The 20,097-nt window shown below is 43.5% G+C and overlaps 1 protein-coding gene across 1 annotated transcript; it reads left to right on the forward strand.

The window, feature by feature from the left end:
* Positions 1 to 3,493: 3,493 nt before the first annotated feature.
* Positions 3,494 to 17,096, forward strand: ctxnd1 (cortexin domain containing 1). Its single transcript, XM_080430886.1, has 2 exons — positions 3,494 to 3,516; positions 16,307 to 17,096. Exon 2 carries the CDS (start codon positions 16,376 to 16,378, stop codon positions 16,556 to 16,558), a length of 183 nt encoding a protein of 60 aa, XP_080287012.1. The 5' UTR covers positions 3,494 to 3,516; positions 16,307 to 16,375; the 3' UTR covers positions 16,559 to 17,096.
* The last annotated feature ends 3,001 nt before the right edge of the window (positions 17,097 to 20,097 follow it).

The following is a 20,097-nucleotide window of genomic DNA, read 5'->3' on the forward strand; positions in this document are numbered from 1 at the left end:
AGACGAGTCTAAAAAATGCAAGATGTCTGAATGGTAGCACCGCGAGACTTTAGGCTACTTGAATTAATTAAATGTGTAGTCTGACTATGTTACTAATGATGAAGGAGAAGAAGGAAGGACACGAGTCTGAAGTTTATTGAAGTTTGTTGAAATAACACAATAGCCTTCGTAACCGATTTAAGAACCCATTGTGCACACGCACGCAAGCTTTTATCTGCTCTGGATTAGTAAATAATGAACAGATGCCTGTCCGGACTCCGGAGCATCCTTATAGCGGTTCCTCTCCCAGTTCCCTTTATGAAAACATTAGTTGTTTTCAACAACCTACACCAGGTGTCTTCAAGGACCCCTTGGCTGAGAGAGAGATGAAGAAGCAGGGACCCCCACTATATTGTATACAATGTTGTATACAGATTAAACTTGTTCATATAGATTTCATAGATTTTCATACATTTAACCACTTAAAATGTCAATACTTATTAAACTTATTAACCTAAGCTTTTCACCCTACTCACAACGCCTGGCAGTGCAAGGTGTTAACTTAGATCTGCTATTTTTGGCTAAAGTTCTCCTCAGAATAGGGATGCTAGGGTTCAAGTGGTTAATAAAAAAAATCCTATCACACAAAGATTTGGTGGACCCCTGCAGTATCTCTGAGGATCCCCTAGGGGTCCCGGACCCCCTGTTGAAGACTCCTGACCTACACCACCTAGCCTATACTTAAAGGTTGGGTATAGACTAAGTGAAATTATTTTGTTAAACTAAGTGTTAAATATATTCGGATAGTAGGCCTATGCTTAGGCTACTCTGCTATAGAGTGTTTTTTCAAAAAGCTCTTTAGTAAACAGAAAATAAATTTTCAGGTCGGGATACAATTGTATCCAATCAGGAGAGATAACTCATCCAGGATACAGGATATTGGCTTGAATTGGCAACCCACCTGCAATGTATTTTCTGGAGAGATGGGGAGACCCCTGTCACTGAACAAACACTCTATAGCGATGATTACTATCACAATGTAGAGCTTTAACATAAAAAATGTTGTTCTTAAATATCTTACCATTAAACCACCTTGTTCATTCATTCATTCAAACCTTTATTTATTCTTGAAAAGACATTGAGGTTTCCCTCATTTGCAGTGTCGTCGAGATACATCACAATCCAAGTACAATTTCATTTTCACATCAATGATAAAACAAAACAAAACAAAAACTTCTCTCTATAACGTGTGATACAACACAAGTTAAAAACAGTTGCAGACATCTGTGGGTAGGTCTGCAATCAAAGATTTAAATTGACCGTATGTTATGGGAGAAAATATCTTTAATTTAAGATGTACATGTAGGTCATTCATTCCAAGTGGTTGGGGCATTAAAACAAAAGGCTGTTTTTCCCAGTTCAGTCTTTACTTGGGGGCCTTTTAGTGTGAGCCATGCAGTTATTGGAGTGTCCTATATGTTCCACGATTCCATTCCAGCAGAGATTTAATATACAATGGTAATGTCCCATCAACTGCCTTGAAAATAAACAGGTACCAGTGTTTGTTTCGCCTGTCAGCCAAGGAAGGCCAGCCCATTACCAACCACGTCTATTGTGCTGTTCACACTGGCAGCTACAAAGATACAGGCCAGCATTCTTTTTCAAAGTAAGCCAGCAACATGAAGATACAAAGATATTTTTTAACGATTTTTTAGTATGTGATACTTAATTCTTTGTAAGATTTTTGTATAAGTATTTTTGTTTGTGATACGCTGGTAGTGAAATGTTTTATATATATAATATATTAATGTCTGGATCCCAGGAAGATAGCTGTCGTTAAGGAGGCAGTTAATGGGGATCCGTATAATACAATAAGCACAATAAACATCCAGACTGTTATTACAATATAATGTGTAATTCATGAGAATTACTTGAAATCCTGTCAGGTCCCATGAGCAGTTGTGTTACTGGTCATCATGCAATAAATATCATACATTTGAATAATCTAGATACTGTAGCTATTACCAGAGCATTCTTTTAGCTAAAAAGAAAATCTTTCAGTACCAACCATAGACTATAGGCAACTGTTGCCTTCGTTTTCTATTTAGTTTTACCTCATACATGGGTCCAAAGGGAGTTGGAGTATACCTGACTGGCTGTCCCGCCTCTTTGAATGTGTTCATTCATATAATTAATGATTTGTTAGTTTTTTGCTCACCATCATTGAAATAACTTGTGCATCAGTGCATGGAGTACTGCAATAGAATCAGAGTCAAGGCAGTGTTGAGCTTGGCAGAGCAGCCCCCAATGCACTTAAAGTTCAGAACTTATTTTCTGGGGCAATCATACATGAAATACCCCACAGAGAATAATGGCAGATTCTCTCTCTCTCTCTCTCTCTCTCTCTCTCTCTCTCTCTCTCTCTCTCTCTCTCTCTCTCTCTCTCTCTCTCTCTCTCTCTCTCTCTCTCTCTCTCCCTCCCTCTCCCCCTCTCTCTCTCTTTCCCTCCCTTTCCCTCCTACCCTCTCTCTCTCCCTGCCTCCCTCCCTCCCTCTCTATCTCTCTCTCTCCCTCCCTCTCCCTCCTTCTCCCTAACTCCCGCCCGCCCTCTCTCTCCCTCTCTCTTTCAGTATGCCGGCATATTAGTGCTTACATATTATATTTATCCTGTCCAACTTCTGTTTATCTTCTCTTCTTTATTGTTGATCAGTATAGTTAGCAGCATCGTCAGCAGACTGCCTTGCTTCTGCTTTGACACGGTAGACGAGGATATACATGAGATGAGTAAGACCGTAAATCCTCTTTCTTGTCTGTGTCTGATACTTTAATACAAGCAAATATCTCACACACACACACACACACACACACACACACACACACACACACACACACACACACACACACACACACACACACACACACACACACACACACACACACACACACACACACACACACACACACACACACACACACACACACACACACACACACACACACACAGAGGAGTCAGAGAGAGTGTGCAGCAAGTAGCTGTGTGTGTGTGTGTGTGTGTGTGTGTGTGTGTGTGTGTGTGTGTGTGTGTGTGTGTGTGTGTGTGTGTGTGTGTGTGTGTGTGTGTGTGTGTGTGTGTGCGCGTGCGTGTGTGTGTGTGCGTGCGTGTGCGTGCGCGTGCGTGTGCGTGTGCTCGTGTGCGTGTGTGTGTGTGTGCGCAGCCTTCCAGCCCAGCTGCTGCATGTGGGGCTCACTATGCAGAAATTTAGGGGATGCAGCAGCCAGCAGCTTGTTTCTCTGTCCTGTTTTCCACCCATCCACCCCTTATTCTCTCCATCTCCCCACTTCTCATCGACCATTTCCCTTCCCCTCCCTCCCCCCATCCTTCCTCTCCTCTTCCTGCCTCCCCCCTCTCTCTCCTCCCTCCCACCCTCTCGGTCTCCTCTCTCTCTCTCTCTCTCTCTCTCTCTTTCTCTGAGCGGTTTCTCAGTGCACACAAGGAGCCAGCCGTCTTACCTTAAGCACAGGATGTGAGGAGAGCAGGTAAGAGAAGATTCTTTCTGCTTCCACCTGTTTCATTTTCTGTCTCTCTCCCTCTCTTTCTGTCTCTGTGTGGGTGCCTGTGCTGCAGGCAGCAGCAGCAACAGTTTTTTAACATGTTGGGGAATGGGGACCAGGCATGCTGTAATGCAGGGTGTGGTGATGGACGAGAGTCGTGTTTTTAAGTATTTTTACGTAGACACTAGACAATATTGTGTCACGCAGGGGTTGTGTTTTTAAGAAGTGTGTTTTTGTGTAGGTTTGTGTGTTAAGATAATGCTGTGGGGTTATCGTATTCACAGAGGTGCAGTGTAGACACTATGATAGCAAAGTAACTATATAACTGTGTGTGTGTGTGTGTGTGTGTGTGTGTGTGTGTGTGTGTGTGTGTGTGTGTGTGTGTGTGTGTGTGTGTGTGTGTGTGTGTGTGTGTGTGTGTGTGTGTGTGTGTGTTTGTGTGCGCGTGTGTGTTTGTGTGCGCGTGTGTTTGTGCGCGTGTGTGTGCAAATGCCTGCATACTGTATGTGCTTGTACATAACAAAAAGTGATGATCTAAGAGTGTACAAATTGACCCTTATGGGTCCGTTTTGGGTCCATTTCTACACTATCAACACTGAGGTTTTACATTTTACCATGTACCCTGTCTTCATTTGCTTGCTGTAGTCCTGTTTGCTTAGTGCTGAGTGCTGAAGAACACAGGTGGATATTATAAAATTCTGGATGAACCACAGAATCTTGTTTTTGAGAGAAGAAGGCTTGAAGCTCAGGAAGGAAGGACACACACAGTCACTTCTCATTATTTTCCTCCCAATCCTTGGAGCATCACTTCTCAGAGCCTACAGAACAGCTTGGTTACTCACAACATTATAGAGCACGCAAAGCTCACAGAGTTTTTCAGAAGAAACTGTGAGGAGAATAATACAAGACTGTATGGAATAATATAGAGAGCACAATTCAGTGCAATTTCCCTTAGGGTAAATCACATGCGACTGAAGCAGAAAAATATACGGTAAAATTGCAGCAGTGCATGCCATGACTACAGTGACAGTGACAGACCGCTCCGGATGGACCTTAAATACCTGCAGTTTTATCATTGCAGTGTCTGCTCTCTGTGTGAAATCAATCTTTTAAAATAGCCTTTTGAACTGTCTAGTCTGTTATCTGCTTCAATTAAAGCTTAACACATTTGGCAGACTTACGTAAGACGATCCAACTCGAGGTATTAAACAGAGCGAGAGAGACAGAGCAAGAGAGAAAGATTTCATTATTAAGATTGTGCAATCTTAGATTTATTTTAAGCTGCTAAACATTGTTGCCCCTGCTCCCATTGATAATTGATTATTGTATTGGGAAACACATCTGGTGATTGTTCTCCATTCCAAGGTGAAAACACTATGGAACATGTAATTCATTGTGCACTTGGGTCAGACAAAATATGAACTAGAATGAAAACCCTAGCTGAGGTATCATGTCATAGATATTGCAATGTGTGCACTGTGCACATAGGGAATCCAAGCTCACGAAAGGGCGAGAGGCATGCACTAGAGTAGCCTTGAGTTTTTACGTCATTTCGACCTCATTTCAACCGTGTTCGCATCTAACCTGTCTGCTTTGTGTTCTGGTCTATTGCTCATTGCCAAACACACCTTGACAGCTCACAGAAATATTAACGTTCCATCTGCCCAATCACCTTACCTTGTTTTCCATGACATTGCAAACAAAAAAACTTAAACATTTATACATACAATACAGTACAGGATATGAGCGGATAAGCAGAACATGTGTAATCTAATGGACAGTGCTGCATAAAGAAGGCGCTGGAGCAACTTGGATAATTGGAGCCTTTTTATTTTAATTGCAGGGTGCAAAGCACAGAGAAAAACTACAATGTTTCAGATCATATCCCATCTTCGTCAGGTCATCACTGTGCTGCATTTGCTTTGCAAAGCACTGGCCTGATCTCTGAAATTACATAAGATAATGAGAACAATGAAGCAATGACAGAAACTTATCCCTCCACACGCACACACGCACGCACGCACGCACGCACGCACGCACGCACGCACGCACGCACGCACGCACGCACGCACGCACGCACGCACGCACGCACGCACGCACGCACGCACGCACGCACGCACGCACGCACGCACGCACGCACGCACGCACGCATGCACAATCAGTTTTTAATATTTAACTGACGCAAGCTGCCAAAGCTATTTCGTGAATTATTCCGTTGAAATATTTATCAGTTTGCATCATTGTGTGTGTGTGTGTGTGTGTGTGTGTGTGTGTGTGTGTGCGTGCGTGCATGCGTGTGTGCGTGCGTGCGTGCGTGTGTGTGTGTTTGTGCACGTGCGTGCCTCGTGCATGCATGCATTGTTGTGTTGTAATTTAAGTATTATTTCCTGGGAAAGCTCAGGCATAAAAATGTATTTAGATTGTACTAATTTCCTCCTGGGGCAAGGCTGGGTTCCATTTGAAATATCTCCTCACCGTCAAAACCTCTACCTATGAATTACAGAAACAATAAACCTTAATAACTTGGGTGAGGTGGCTGGCACAGAGATTGGCAAGCCTTATGAAGTATGTGGTATGGAGAAATCCCTCCTGTGAAAATTAATTAGATCTTTTACATCTATCAATATGCTAAGGGTGTATGAACCAGAACCACTGCACTTAACTTGATTTTTGTGTGTGTGTGTGTGTGTGTGTGTGTGTGTGTGTGTGTGTGTGTGTGTGTGTGTGTGTGTGTGTGTGTGTGTGCACGTGCGTGCGTGCGTGCGTTCGTGTGTGTGTGTGTGTGCGTGTGTGCAAACATGTCTACTGTAGGTATTTTTTCTACTCTGAGCAAATACTGTAATTGAACTGGCTCAATCCATAGCGTAGCTGGTTATTAACAACAACAGAAAGCCCACATGCTGGGACACTAAGCTAATGTCTGGGCTAAGCATGAAAACCTGCAAGACCATCTGTCCTTGCTGTTCCTCAGACAGTATTCCTCAGCTGGAACATGACGACTCGACTGGTGTCCTGAAGGAAGCTATCGGCGATGAGACTGATAGCAGAGGAGACTGCTGGCAGCCAGCGAACGGTTCTCCATCAAAAGCAATGGCCTTTTTAGAAATGATTACTGCTATCAGTGCCTGGCATGAAAGCACCATGATGGAACTTAAACGGAGCCTTGCTGTAAATCTGATCTGATGTCAGCTGATACTACACGTGAAGAAAATGGGCTCTAGATATTGAGAATATTGATTGTTTTCTTCTCCTGTCCTCAACAGCTGATAATTTTGCTCAATAGAATAGATTACAATAGAGTAGAATGTATGGCTTTTACTACAAGTACTTAAGCCTCTGCATAGGGTTCGATATAGAAGAGAGAAATGGATCTAAAATACAATACAAACAATCAATGGATTCACAAAACTATGACTCACATTCTGAAGTGTGTGTAATAGCGATATGGCTAATGATCCATTAAAATGTCCTTGTTGTTTGGACCGTCTGTGTCACGTCACCAAGACACATTTTACACATCTGTCCTTAGCGGAATGGCTTCTCCAGGTTGGAGATGAACTGATAGAGTCACCGTTGTTCCACCCCACCGTGCTTTTTTAGTGGGCGTGTATGTGTGCATGTCACTATGTGAGTCAGTCTGATTGACCACGCTGCTTTCCCTGTGTATATACTGTATATGTGCCGGTGTGTGTGTGTGTGTGTGTGTGTGTGTGTGTGTGTGTGTGTGTGTGTGTGTGTGTGCGTGCGTGCGTGCGTGCGTGCGTGCGTGCGTGCGTGCGTGCGTGCGTGCGTGCGTGCGTGCGTGCGTGCGTGCGTGCGTGCGTGCGTGCGTGCGTGCGTGCGTGCGTGCGTGCGTGCGTGCGTGCGTTCGCGTGTGTGCGCGTGTGTGCATGTCCACAAGACATGTCTTTTCAGTCTTAACAGTCTTTGTCCGAGGAGGTCAGCCTGTGAATCTACACCCAATTGTTATCTGCTGTGTCCACAGTCCAGGCCTGTGCCAGAGAGACACATGCTGTTATCCTCTAAAGCTGGAACGTAGGGATTTTGAACAGCAGCCCAGCAGGTTTGGTAAAGAAAAGAAATGGTTCTTCCACAAGCCCTTATCTAAATGATGGTCTTTGAGGACAATGCATCTGCAATAAATTGAAATACAAATAGTAGTAGCCAAGGGACACAGAACAATAGGCCAAGTCGATAACACATTACACCAGCTTAAGGAACATGTTCATTGTTGTGGACTTATAACTGTATACAAGTGTGCATGTAAAAACATGAGGAGGTCAAACTCCATGAGGAGGTCATTGATGCAAATGTCTCCCTTATGTTGGTTTCATGGCCTCCTGTTTTACCTGCAGTCACACACACACACACACACACACGCACACACACACGCACGCACGCACGCACGCACGCACGCACGCACGCACGCACGCACGCACGCACGCACGCACGCACGCACGCACGCACGCACGCACGCACGCACGCACGCACGCACGCACGCACGCACGCACGCACGCACGCACGCACGCACGCACGCACGCACGCGCACGCACACACACGCACACACACACACACACACACACACACACACACACACACACACACACACACACACACACACACACACACACACCCCACACACACACACACACACACACACACACACACACACACACACACACACACACACACACACACACACACACACACACACACACACACACACACACACACACACACACACACACACACACACACACACACACACACACGTATACTGTCAACCTCGTCCCTGAGAGGCCTTGATCCACACTGATACTAGAGGAGCCATCTTGTCAGAGTCCTGACATTTCCTTCTGGCGAGGTCACACCACAGAGGTCTCACACCCTCTCTTTCTATCTCTCTCCCCATCTCTTTCCCATTCTTCTTCTCCTCTATCTCACTCCCTCTCTTCTCTCTCTGTAGTTCAGTCTGACATTTCTTGACAGGGACTGGTGACCCAGTCTAAAGTAACGCAGCGGAGCTCGTACCCCACAACACCATTGTAGTCATTGTAGTCATCATTGCAGGCATCTGTTCGAAGTGGGCCATCATATTTTGTGGAGCTCAGCAGAGCTGGTGTCTGTATGTGGTCTGGGCCGGACAGACCTATACAGTATCACTGGGGAAAGGGTCAGAGGTATACTGAGAGCGGGGAAGAGGGGGTGCATTCATTCCCATGCCAGGACACTGATGCTATGTCATTCACTCTCCACCCACTCATCCATCCAGCCACCTCAGCAGGTGCCCCTTAGTTAACTTTGCTTAGTGAGTTCAGTGTGGGTCTGTAAGAACAGTGTGATCTCATAAAACCAGACCTTTCCTGGAAGTATTATCGAGAGAGTGCTGCTCCCACTGGGGCTTCGTCTGTTGGAATCGTTTTCTTCCCCAGTTCACTACCCCAGCTTTGTTCTGGTCTGTTCTGCTCTCAGCCTTTAAGGAGAGGGAGAGTGAAGAGAGGGGGGTGTATTTAAGTCCCTGCAGTGCAAAGTAAACAGAATGTTAGCGAGGGATGGTGGGAGATAAGGAAGGAAGGAAGGAAGGAAAATTACATTTGTTGTCCTGCTTCAGGTCCTGCTTCAGGTCTGTCATCCATCTGGCTTCATTGTACACAATATATATTCATCCTCTCACTTCTTCCATTCTCCTCCACTCACATTAATTCAGCTAATGTATACAAATGTATACACTTGACAAAAATAATGCATTATCAACTGAAAGACTGCATTGCATCTTTCAGTTGATGATGTGTAGTTCTTTCACAACACAATTGGGCAACATAGTACCAACTTCTTCTTTCTCTCTCCTCTGCAGTCTCTCTATTTCTATTTCTATCTCTCTTTAAGTTTTCCTTTCTTCCTTCATCTCATTTTGCCTATGTAGAATCTCGGTCCTTCTGTACCTTCATTCCCTACCCCCTCTTTCATTTCATTCTTTCTCTTTCTCTCTGTCTCTCTCCTTGTTTCTTCTCTCTCTTTCCCTCATCCCTGCTTTTCTTTTCCTGTCCCTTCCACCAGGCTGGCAGATGGGCTGGGATGAATGGGAGCAGAGGCCAGAACTTTCACCCATCTGGGACACAAGACGGATAGAGGGGGGTCTTGGGAGATTAGTGAACCAATCAAACATGCTCTGTGGTGGTCCTTTAAACACAGGGACAAGTTCACGCCAGATTAGAAATAGGTTTTGGAAACCCATTTTATATTTAACCAACTGATGGGCTTTTCACAGGGTTTAGCTGAGAGTAGGACTGTCCTATTTCCCTGGTTTGAGGACCTGATTGTATTTTTGGCCTGAGGAACCAGTTCGCTGCCAATTAAGCATTTACCTTACTCAGCCTTTTTTTTCCGGCCACCTCCCTAACTTTGTCACATACACTCTGTACTCTCCCATTTATACCAACAAGCATTGATCACTGTGTTTGAGAGTGCATGTGCGTACGTGCAAGTGTGTGTGTGTGTGTGTGTGTGTGTGTGTGTGTGTGTGTGTGTGTGTGTGTGTGTGTGTGTGTGTGTGTGTGTGTGTGTGTGTGTGTGTGTGTGTGTGTGTGTGTTTATTTTTAACTCAAACTCTCCTCTTGATTGCGGTGTGTTAATCACCCCAGTCAATTATTAGGCAGCTCTGCTGCAGTGGACGTCACAATATATTATTAGAGCTTACTGTAAATAATAATTTATCTCACTCCACAGGAGACTTACTGAGGATTTATTTGTTTGTTTCTACTTTCTCTCATTCATTCCCTTCTTCCTCTTAACTGGATGCATTCTAACCTCCCCTCCCTTGAACTAATTGTCACCCTTGAACCCTTGAACCTCATCTCACCCATGGGCCATGATGACTCATGGGCTAATGTACTGTATGAGGCCTGCCAATCAAAAGCACACAGTAGTGTAGGGAGAAGTAATGCATGGTGAATTACAGGAATAGTCAGGATACAAAGCAAATACAAAACAGGTAAACCACTAAGCTGTATCCAGATTTAAGCTTAATTTCACGAGTAAGAGACCACAGCACTATTTAAGTATATATTAATTATTGATAGGAGAATGCGAGACTCAGGGCCAGGGGTGCGTAATCTTAGGAGCTGCTGGTAAAGTTGAGCTACCTGCTGAGTGCACAAATCACATTAGCAACAAATAAAAACAACAGAGGGACTTTGCAAAGAGGAGAAAAGCCGAAAGTGCTTGCTCCAAAGCTATAACTCTTTAATTAGATTGTGTTCCTGCGTTTTTGACTTCAACAAGATCACAGCATTATGAAGCCCATTCGTCATTTTAATTAGAACTCTATATAAGAGCAATTACCATTGATCACAGCATGGCATGGGAGGAGCGCCAATGGCCTTCTTATTAGTCTTACTATGGGGCTTCTCTACTCGTATAGAAATATAATTGTAGGCTATTGATTGGTCAAAGGTTCTCACAACACTATTTAAGCAAGATATGATAATACAGAAAATCTGTTTGTTTCCTTTCCTTACTTAACCACTCCTAACTTAAACTTTCGTAAATGTATCTACCCAAATTTGGAATGCCATGGTTAAAGAGGTTAAGGTGTTTTTCAGAAATAATCGATCAATTTCAGATACTTCACGGTGACGGATTCATGTTGACCACCATGCTCTGTGGAAAAGACAAGTGGGTCATTGAGAGAGTCACCCATACGTGGATGAATTTGTTTACAACCACAAACAGCACTGTGCTATTTATCCATGCTCTGCGCTCCAGAGTTTGCATACGCAGATGGCACTATCAAAGCTGTGGTTCAGCGTTACGATGAAACCCACGCCCCCTTCCTGTGGGTGCCTTGATAGAGTCAGCTGTAATTTTCCATTAAATTGCTAATAGGGTAACCAAGGTTACAGTTGCCTGAGTCCTTGGGGGTAGTCCGAGGGTGGGGGTGATGGGGTGGAGTGAGGGCACACAGTAAAATCCGGAGTGTTATTGTCCGGGTTCATTTTCACACTCTCAGTGAGAAATATCTTATTAGTGTGATGTACATATGTAAGGGAATCCCAAAAGCACAAACACAGGTAGACGCTCCTCCACTCCCATGCAGCTTCACCTTGATCCCCTGTCGGCTGAACGATCAGAGGGCTCCTTGAATGAGAGAGACATTATGGCGATGAAGGGATAGGATGGATGGATTATTAAACATGATTATGTTGACAATTCCCCTGGGGACGTCCTCTCATTCTGTGTCCCTGTCTCTCTCTCGTTCGTTCCTCCGGAACACAGTGGACCCGTACAGATTGTGCCCATCAAAGGAGAGAGAGAGAGAGAGAGAGAGAGAGAGAGAGAGAGAGAGAGAGAGAGAGAGAGAGAGAGAGAGAGAGAGAGAGAGAGAGAGAGAGAGAGAGAGAGAGAGAGAGTGGGGTGTCAGGGGAACATCTCTATTCAAGGATAAAGAGCTTGTGCAGGACTCGACATTCCTAAATACATGAAGAGTGCTAATGAGTTGGAGCTGGAAACCTGGCATGGTTTGTTGGATAAGGTTAACTCATAGGGACTACTTCACCCCTGAAAACTATTGTGACGCTATTTTGGATCCTATTGATTCCGGAAGAAAGACAGTGGTGAGAGGATTTCTCATTACATAGGTGGTGTTTAATTATTTAATTTCGAAAGCTCTATTTGTGGATAAGTGGCAGAACGAGTTGGTGCCGGGCAGCCCCCCCCAACAACCACTATGCTATATTTTATAGTTTGGTGTGCGGTGACAAGATTGAGAGAAGCACTATACTGCTGCATTATGGTGCTAAATAACCCTGTCAAGCTTGACATTACACGCCTTTATAACAAATACATGCCAGCAACTGTGGGGTTTACAGGGCTTATTACATTTTTCTCACACAAATTCAAAGCATTTGAGACATCATCGCAAAACATGTACACCATATAAGTTATTTAAATGCATTAGACCATTTATTATGTAATGAAGTTTGATTAGTTAAAACAGACAAAGGGACAACAAAATAACACTATAATGCATGCTTGCCTGCATAGCACAAATCGAACATGATAGCGCAGCCCAAGAGTTCAGCACCACGGACAGCAATAATGTAATTTTGGAACTAGTTTCAACCAATTATGTTGTACACGTATTACATGTGGTACATGTAATACGAATGTTCCTGGGCGAGACCTGTTACCAAGAGTGTCGGACCGGAAGTACCAGAAGTACCGTGGCTACCGCCCAAGGAAGTTACGTCAATGCTTTGCAGATCTATTTATATTCCCCGAAAAAGACAAGTCTGGTAAAGACTCTTTCTGCCATAGGTCGTTACCAGGCTTTTCTCCTCGTGAGATGAGAAAAGTGTGATAGGCCCACCTGACATGCCCACTGGCACGCAGTCCTAACATGAAATAAAGGTCAATACGATGGCCCTCCGCGAGTCCCGGGACTGGGGGTAGCCACCCCCGTTGCGGATATCTGCTACAGATCATTTGACTATATAATACTACTGTAAACACTGCTTTTACATACTCTCATTGTTTTATATAACTGTTCATCTTAGAATGTATTTATGTATGTTGTATCATTGAATTGTGATGTATACATTGTATTGATAACACCAGGCCATCAATTTTAATAAACAAATGAACTAGTTCATTAGCTAACTCTGCCACATTTACATTGAAGTGGAAACAAACATGTTGATTCATGATTTGTGAATTGTCCAAAGAATATTTTGGGTGCTCATATCCCCCGACGGGTATGGTCTAGTAAATAAATAAATACATAATTAGTTAATCAATCTAATTTCAAGTTTAATGTAAAATGATGGAAGAAATCCTGGCAAAACAGAAGAAAACAGTGAGTGCCGTGGGTAAGAGGGAGATTGGCAGGAGAGAGAGCGAAACTAGAATGACAGAAATTCTGTGGAGAGATGGGATAGCAATCATGCTGTAACTCTGAGTCCACAGTGGGCGCTGCACTGGGACCTTGGTCCAGTCAGGTAGTCCATCACCTTGGTTGTTACCACCAGTCTGTGTTACACTGGGATTAATGACCTCTGCGCTACTCTGCTCTCCTCTCCTTTCTTTCCTTTTCCTCTAAATTTCCCTCTTAGCTTGCCCTTTCTTAGCTTTCCTCTCATCCCTTGTCTTAGATTATATTTCATGTGTCTCTGGTTTATTAGATATAGGGGCCCTGCAGGGTGACAGAAAAGATAGTAGAGTGAGTAACCCGCAACCTTGCTCTCCTCTCCTTCCCTGTCATCTCTCAATTTTGGATGATCCTTGGCATATTTGCTTTCCTTTCTTAAGAGAAGATGTAATCTTTAGCACCTCTATGCTGCATAGTCTGATGGAAAATCTGTCCAATTTGTCCAAGAATGTATTCTCTGTAATGTAAGTGTTTTATGGAGAAGTAAAACTTTTGTTGTCCTCTGAGACCTTAGCTAGAAAAAACATTTTGTGGAATGAATAATGAAGCATTATCTTAAAATAGTAGTATTATCCTGAAATTGTGTGATGAGTTTCAAGACTTTTTTGTTTTTAAATGGATGTGTAGCTTTTTGTACTCAACATAATTTGAGTTTAAATCCTTTATCATCATACATTTACTCTAGCCAGGCACTTGGGAACCCATAACCTGCAGCCATAGTATTAGCTGTGCGTTAAAGTTGGAAAATAAGTTAATATCAGATTTGATATTTTATAATGTCTCAAGATAAAATACAATGAGGCTATTTGAAAACACAATTTCAAATGGCTGACTCACTGACAGCAGAACTATCTTTTCAACAGTATCTCTTTAGGGACTTACAATTTAATCTGTACCTCGCCGCTTGAAGCCAGACTGTTTTCATTCAACCGCAATAAAGCAAGAGAACAAACCTCTGGTAATGAATAACCAGCATTGGAGGTTAAAGCACCATGCCCCCAGGGTGTCCCGGTGGCACAAATAAGGCCTCCACATAAATAAGGCTACAGTCAGATGGCCCAGGTAACCCTCTTATATAAATAAAGCAGCAATTAAAAAAGCACCATGCCCTCCATTTCCCCTCAATTCCCTCTTCATTGCTTTGACAGGGTAACATTTGTTCTCTCTGTGCAGCGCTCTGTATATTTATGGAGTGCCGCTGATCAAAACAAACTATTTTGTCCCCTAAAGCAGCAAAATTAAATAATTTGGATTGCTTTTTCCCATGTGCATGGGCTTTGAATATTGATAATGTTATGCTCTGTGAGTGTCTTGAGAATGACCCTCTGAGGATTATCGCTGTCTTCTGAGACAACGAATAAGGAAAAACACTGTGGTGATAATGACAATCAGTATTCAGACAATCAGACAAGAAGCAGAGGCGATGATTGACAGTCAAAATCCCTCAACAGCGACACCTGCAGGCAAAGATTTCTTTTTTCATTGCAGTTGAAAAGGCTTTAGAAATCAGAGAGAAAACATCCTGCCATGGATCACTGGAGTGGATTTTTTACTTAAAACTTTTAATACACGTTTGAAGGACCATGATAAGTACTTTTAATGTGTTGTAAAACTGAATGTCATGAAACCTTTAAGACATTTCAAACAGGCCCTTGGTGTCTTTGAACGCTAAATTCTAACTTGGCCAAAGATGTTCATGCTATTTTAGGACGGGCCCAGGGCAAAGATATATAGCAACATTTCTAAAATATTAGCACTCTGGCCTCATTGGTTACAGTATACTGTGTGAAGGAAGGGCAACGCCATAGATAATTGATCTGTTTCCGTTCTTACTGGTGTTACTGAACTGTGTGTGTGTCTTCGAGTGTCCATGTTTGTTATACATTTTACGCACATCCCCCTTTCCTTGATGCAGAGCCAACCTGCAAAGTGGAAACGTTCAATCCCTCTCAGACCTTCGTCAGGTTAAAATGTGTTAACGTGGTATTACCATTCTTGAGGTGATTTCGGTTACCCTTGAGGATGGTAATGCCTATACTGTAGACGTTCACAGATGTTCGTAGTCTGTCTGCAGCTGTCCAGACAGAAATGAATCACAATTGCACAAGATTCATATTTTCTACCAGGACATAGGATAAGACGAGCATTACTTCATCAATGCTGATGAAGGCTTAACGCCGAAACGCGTCCATTGCTGTCTGTTCTGTAGCATACCACCACGCTTAAAATATATAAATAAAAGTGCCTTAAAAGGACTGTTCCGTGAGTTCTGGTATTCTCTTACTGAGATTTATTGTAAAATAAGACGAGGTGTAGGATTGCTGATTGTATATTGCTGTATTAAAAAGCACTTCTGACTAAACCTCCTAACTCCATTGGATCCTCAAACTGTCGTTCAAACCACCTAACCCCAACTTGTGGAGATAGTTGTTTTGTCCATCATTTATTAGAATGACGGAGTCAGACGGAGAAAAAACACCTATCTTCACATGAATGGTCAAAAACCAAACTAACTCCACTTGAGCTGTATTTGGATAAAGTGATGATAATATAAGGACACATTTAAGTATCTGACAATGTATAAAGTCACCATACTGACTTTGATGAGGCAGTATTGCGTTGTTGTTTTTTTAATTTCCTGAAAAGTTAATATTTTGGACATAGCTGGTTTCTGCCCAACAGCAGAGAAATATAGATCATTATGTATCTTACCAAGGATACCTTCCTTCATGTCAGAGGCTTCGGATATCATGCACACACCTTAATGTCTCCTCCTCTCCTTCTCTCCTCCTCCCTTCGTCTCTACCTCTCCACAACCCACTCATGCCCTCCCCTCCCACCCATCATCAGCTGGGTTTTCAGGATGGTAGCGGTGCGCGGGCGTTCGGTGGATGTAAGCAGCAGACGACAGCAGCAGCCATGGGGGTGGAGACCACTCCGGACCCGGAGTACGTGGACGTGGATCAGGGCCTGACTCTGGCCTGCATCGCGTTCCTCTGCTTGACGCTGGTAGCCATGATCATCCGCTGTGCCAAGGTCATCATAGACCCCTACAGCGCCATCCCCACCTCCACCTGGGAGGAGCAGCTCCTGGAAGACTGAGCACCTGCGTGGACCATCATGCACGCGGGACATGCACGCGGGACATGCACCCGACATGCGCTTGGGGTACATACCACACATGCATTCATACATACCTGCATACATGCATAATACAGACACAAAGATACATATTAATGCAGGGGCACGAAGACAACACTTTTGTGCACTCACATCACACACATGAGCAAAGATAAACTGAATCATGCACACGCACACACACACACATTCACATTCACACACAGTATCAAGTACAACGATGGCATAGCATAGACATGAAACTAAACATCCAGTAGAATGTACAGTATGTGTGGGAGACTGGTGTGCAGAAGATGGGCAGCAGGGAGCTGCTCAGATCCTGTCTGTCCACCAAGCCACCGGGACAATGACACTCAAACCACTTCAAAGAAAAGCACACAAACTGGGCTGTTTGTAACTACCTAGACATCAACAGCCTTCGGGGCTGCCTTACATTCCTGACGAACGCAGACACCCAACGCCGGTGATGTCGTCTGCACCGCTCACCCTGCAGAACACACTGTCCCTTTATATCTGTGCAGGCGAATGAGACAGACCATGAAGGGGGGGGGCTGGGGGGGGGGGGGGGGGTATTGGAGGAGGAGGAGAAACTGGAAGATGAGGACGAAGACTAATATATTTATACTCAGTCTGAAGATGATGATACATGAGTAACTTTGAGAGCCAGTAAACTGAGCAGTGTTATTGTCTTACTCACAGATAAGGATTGCAATACATGTCGATATCTTGTGGCTACAGCAGCAGTATACGGAGACAGAATACCATAGGAATAAAATATAGGTACAGTACATGTTCCCGCAAAATGTCCCATTTGAATTGTTTGAAATTGTCGCCTGTGTACCATGATCTTCAGACATTGCACGTTTGAATGGTTCAAGATGTCAACTAAATGTAAGATGGCCGACACTATGTCTGGTTTTATTTTAAGCCACTGAGGCAATTTTTGTACATTTTATAAAGATTAATGACTTTAGTAAGGGAAATTATTGACTTGCATTTTGCTTATGATACCGCATCTGTGTATCTACTGACCATTAATGCTCGGGCAATCTTTAGCCACTCTGTAATGCTTGAACATGTGGTACTGCCAACAGCATGGCCGAGCAGTTAAAAAATGTCCTCTATTCAACAAATTACACACAGACACACACTTACATACATACTCACACATAGATCATTAAACTGCATAGTGGACCTCTTGCTGTCTAATGGCTCATGGCAACATTACTATTACACCCTGATGCCTCTGCTTACAATCATAAATCCCCCCTGTTTACCACTGCTGCTGTTTCACCCATTAGTTTAGAAAAAGCCATTATGTTCCTTGTTGTTGTTTATGCCATTTAGTTTGTATCTGGCCTATGAAGGGAGCATTGCATTTATGAGATGACTGTCTATTTTTGCATGTTGAGAAGTGCCTAAGCTTATACCACAGATGAGTCGTAAAGCCATTTAGCACAAGGCTGAGTTACTGGTCAGCCCCCCGAGTCCCTTTACGCCCCCCCCCCTTGCAGATGTTAATGTTTTGAAAATAATGAATGACAACCCTGCACATAAGGCCTTGGTAAGCCTGCAAAAAAAAAAAAAAAAAAAAAAAAAGCTGCACTTTTTCCTTTTAGTATTTCAATCAGTGATGGAATCAGGGGTCAATTTTGACTTTTGACTAACAAGCTTAACAGAAACAATCGTGGCAGGTTAATGAAGTAATGTTGTTTGATATATAGCCCATATATAACAGCCTGTGTTACATACATTACTGTGTGTCCAGAATAAAGATTATTATAAATGATAGTACATCTGCTGGAACAGACTGTTATCTTTTGTGTGAGCTTTAATTGAGTGCCAACGAAACGGGAATCTAATCGTACATTATTTTGGACATGTAATTGGGTCGCCTGAAAAGCCTGATGAAATTCCATTCAGTGGTTATCCATGGGGAACTGTCTGTCAGCCTGAGGGCTTTCTTCATCAACTTCTATTTCACAATTAGATTAAACAGTACAATGATAAAAAAAATCCCTATAGTTACAATACAGAGTCAAGGACATAACCCATCTACATTTGACCGCCTGTTTTGTCAAGGTCAGGTTCAAGGAGTGCCTGTTAGAACGATAGTAATTAGGCTGACGCTACACCATAAGAATGTAAAACAGTGATTAAACTGTTTTATGTTGAACATTCTCTCCCTCTCTCTCTCTCTCTCTCTCAATCCTTCCCTCTCTGTTTCTTAGCTTTAACCTTGTCTTGTTCTCAGAGGGACCCATGCCCCTGCCCCAAGCTCTCTATGTGTGAAAAGCCTGGGCAAGGTTTCATGTTGGACATGCCTATGGGGTCACAAGCACAGGCCTTAGCATTTACCATGCAGCTGTGAACATGTGTGTGTATGTGACTATGTGCACACACACAGTAAAAGCTTGTTCCAGATACTGTACATATGAATGGATATTTCACACCCTGCCCCCCAACTTCTTCCCCCTCTTTGACAACCGGTCTATTTTGTTTCAGGGTAAACAGTTGTTCCTTCAGCTGTCCTCACAAGACCTCCGTGAGCTCAGTCTGCCTCTGCTCTATACCATATGTGACAGACAGACAGAACCACGTAACTCAGCAACCTCCGGAGGTTCTTATCTGTCACATTTATCGTGCCTATAGCCCTCTCTCTCAGGTGTGAAATTGCCCTCTAATTCTTACACAAAGAGGAAAAGGGAGCAGGGTGAAAGTGCTGGCGGGCAGGGGAAGGGGATTTTTTTGGGTGGGTGCCGGTGTGAAATCTTAAAATCCCCCTGGTGTGGTTCCCAGAGTGAGAAACCGAGCCTGGCTAATTACACAGAAACGTGTGCTCTCAAGCAGCCCAAGAACGTGATTTCTGTCTCACTGGAACCCGAGGCCTGTGGGTGGTGGGTGCGTGAGGTGTGAGAGGGGTTGGAGGGCGCATTCAAGTGGATTTCATCAGCCTCGCTGTCAAGCTCCCTCTCCATTCAAACACAGCTATGAGTGGGCAGGGGCAAAAATAGAACGACGCCAAGGACGTGTTTTCAGAGCAGTGAGGGGGAGGAGCGTTTTGTTGAACAGCTATGGCAACAGTGAAATAAAAACAGATATCCAACAGAGCCACTGTTACTCTCGAATGACTTTTAACTGCATGAACACTGACTCATTACAAAATAACAGATTTATGATCTATATTATATAAAAAAACATAAAGGGCATAAGGATTTGAGCTGTTATTAAATTGAGAGACCGATTTTCTGTCTATGGTCAGAGAGCTACAGTAAGTGCTTAATACTGGTTAATACTATCAACCTGGCATCCCTATTTTGGGCATGTCGTTCTTCGTGAAGATTTTCAGAAATGTTCAGAAATAGTTTCACATTGATCGTGAACTTGTATATCAGCTATATTTGCTGTTCGTCGTACAATGAAGTATATAGAGCTTAAGTGGTTAATATTTTGCCAGCTGTTTCTTTGGGAGTGGTTCTTTTCCTCTGCGGGCCTCAACTAAT

Source organism: Gymnoscopelus braueri (assembly GCF_963280865.1).
Source record: "Gymnoscopelus braueri genome assembly, chromosome: 1".
Classification (NCBI taxonomy): domain Eukaryota; kingdom Metazoa; phylum Chordata; class Actinopteri; order Myctophiformes; family Myctophidae; genus Gymnoscopelus; species Gymnoscopelus braueri.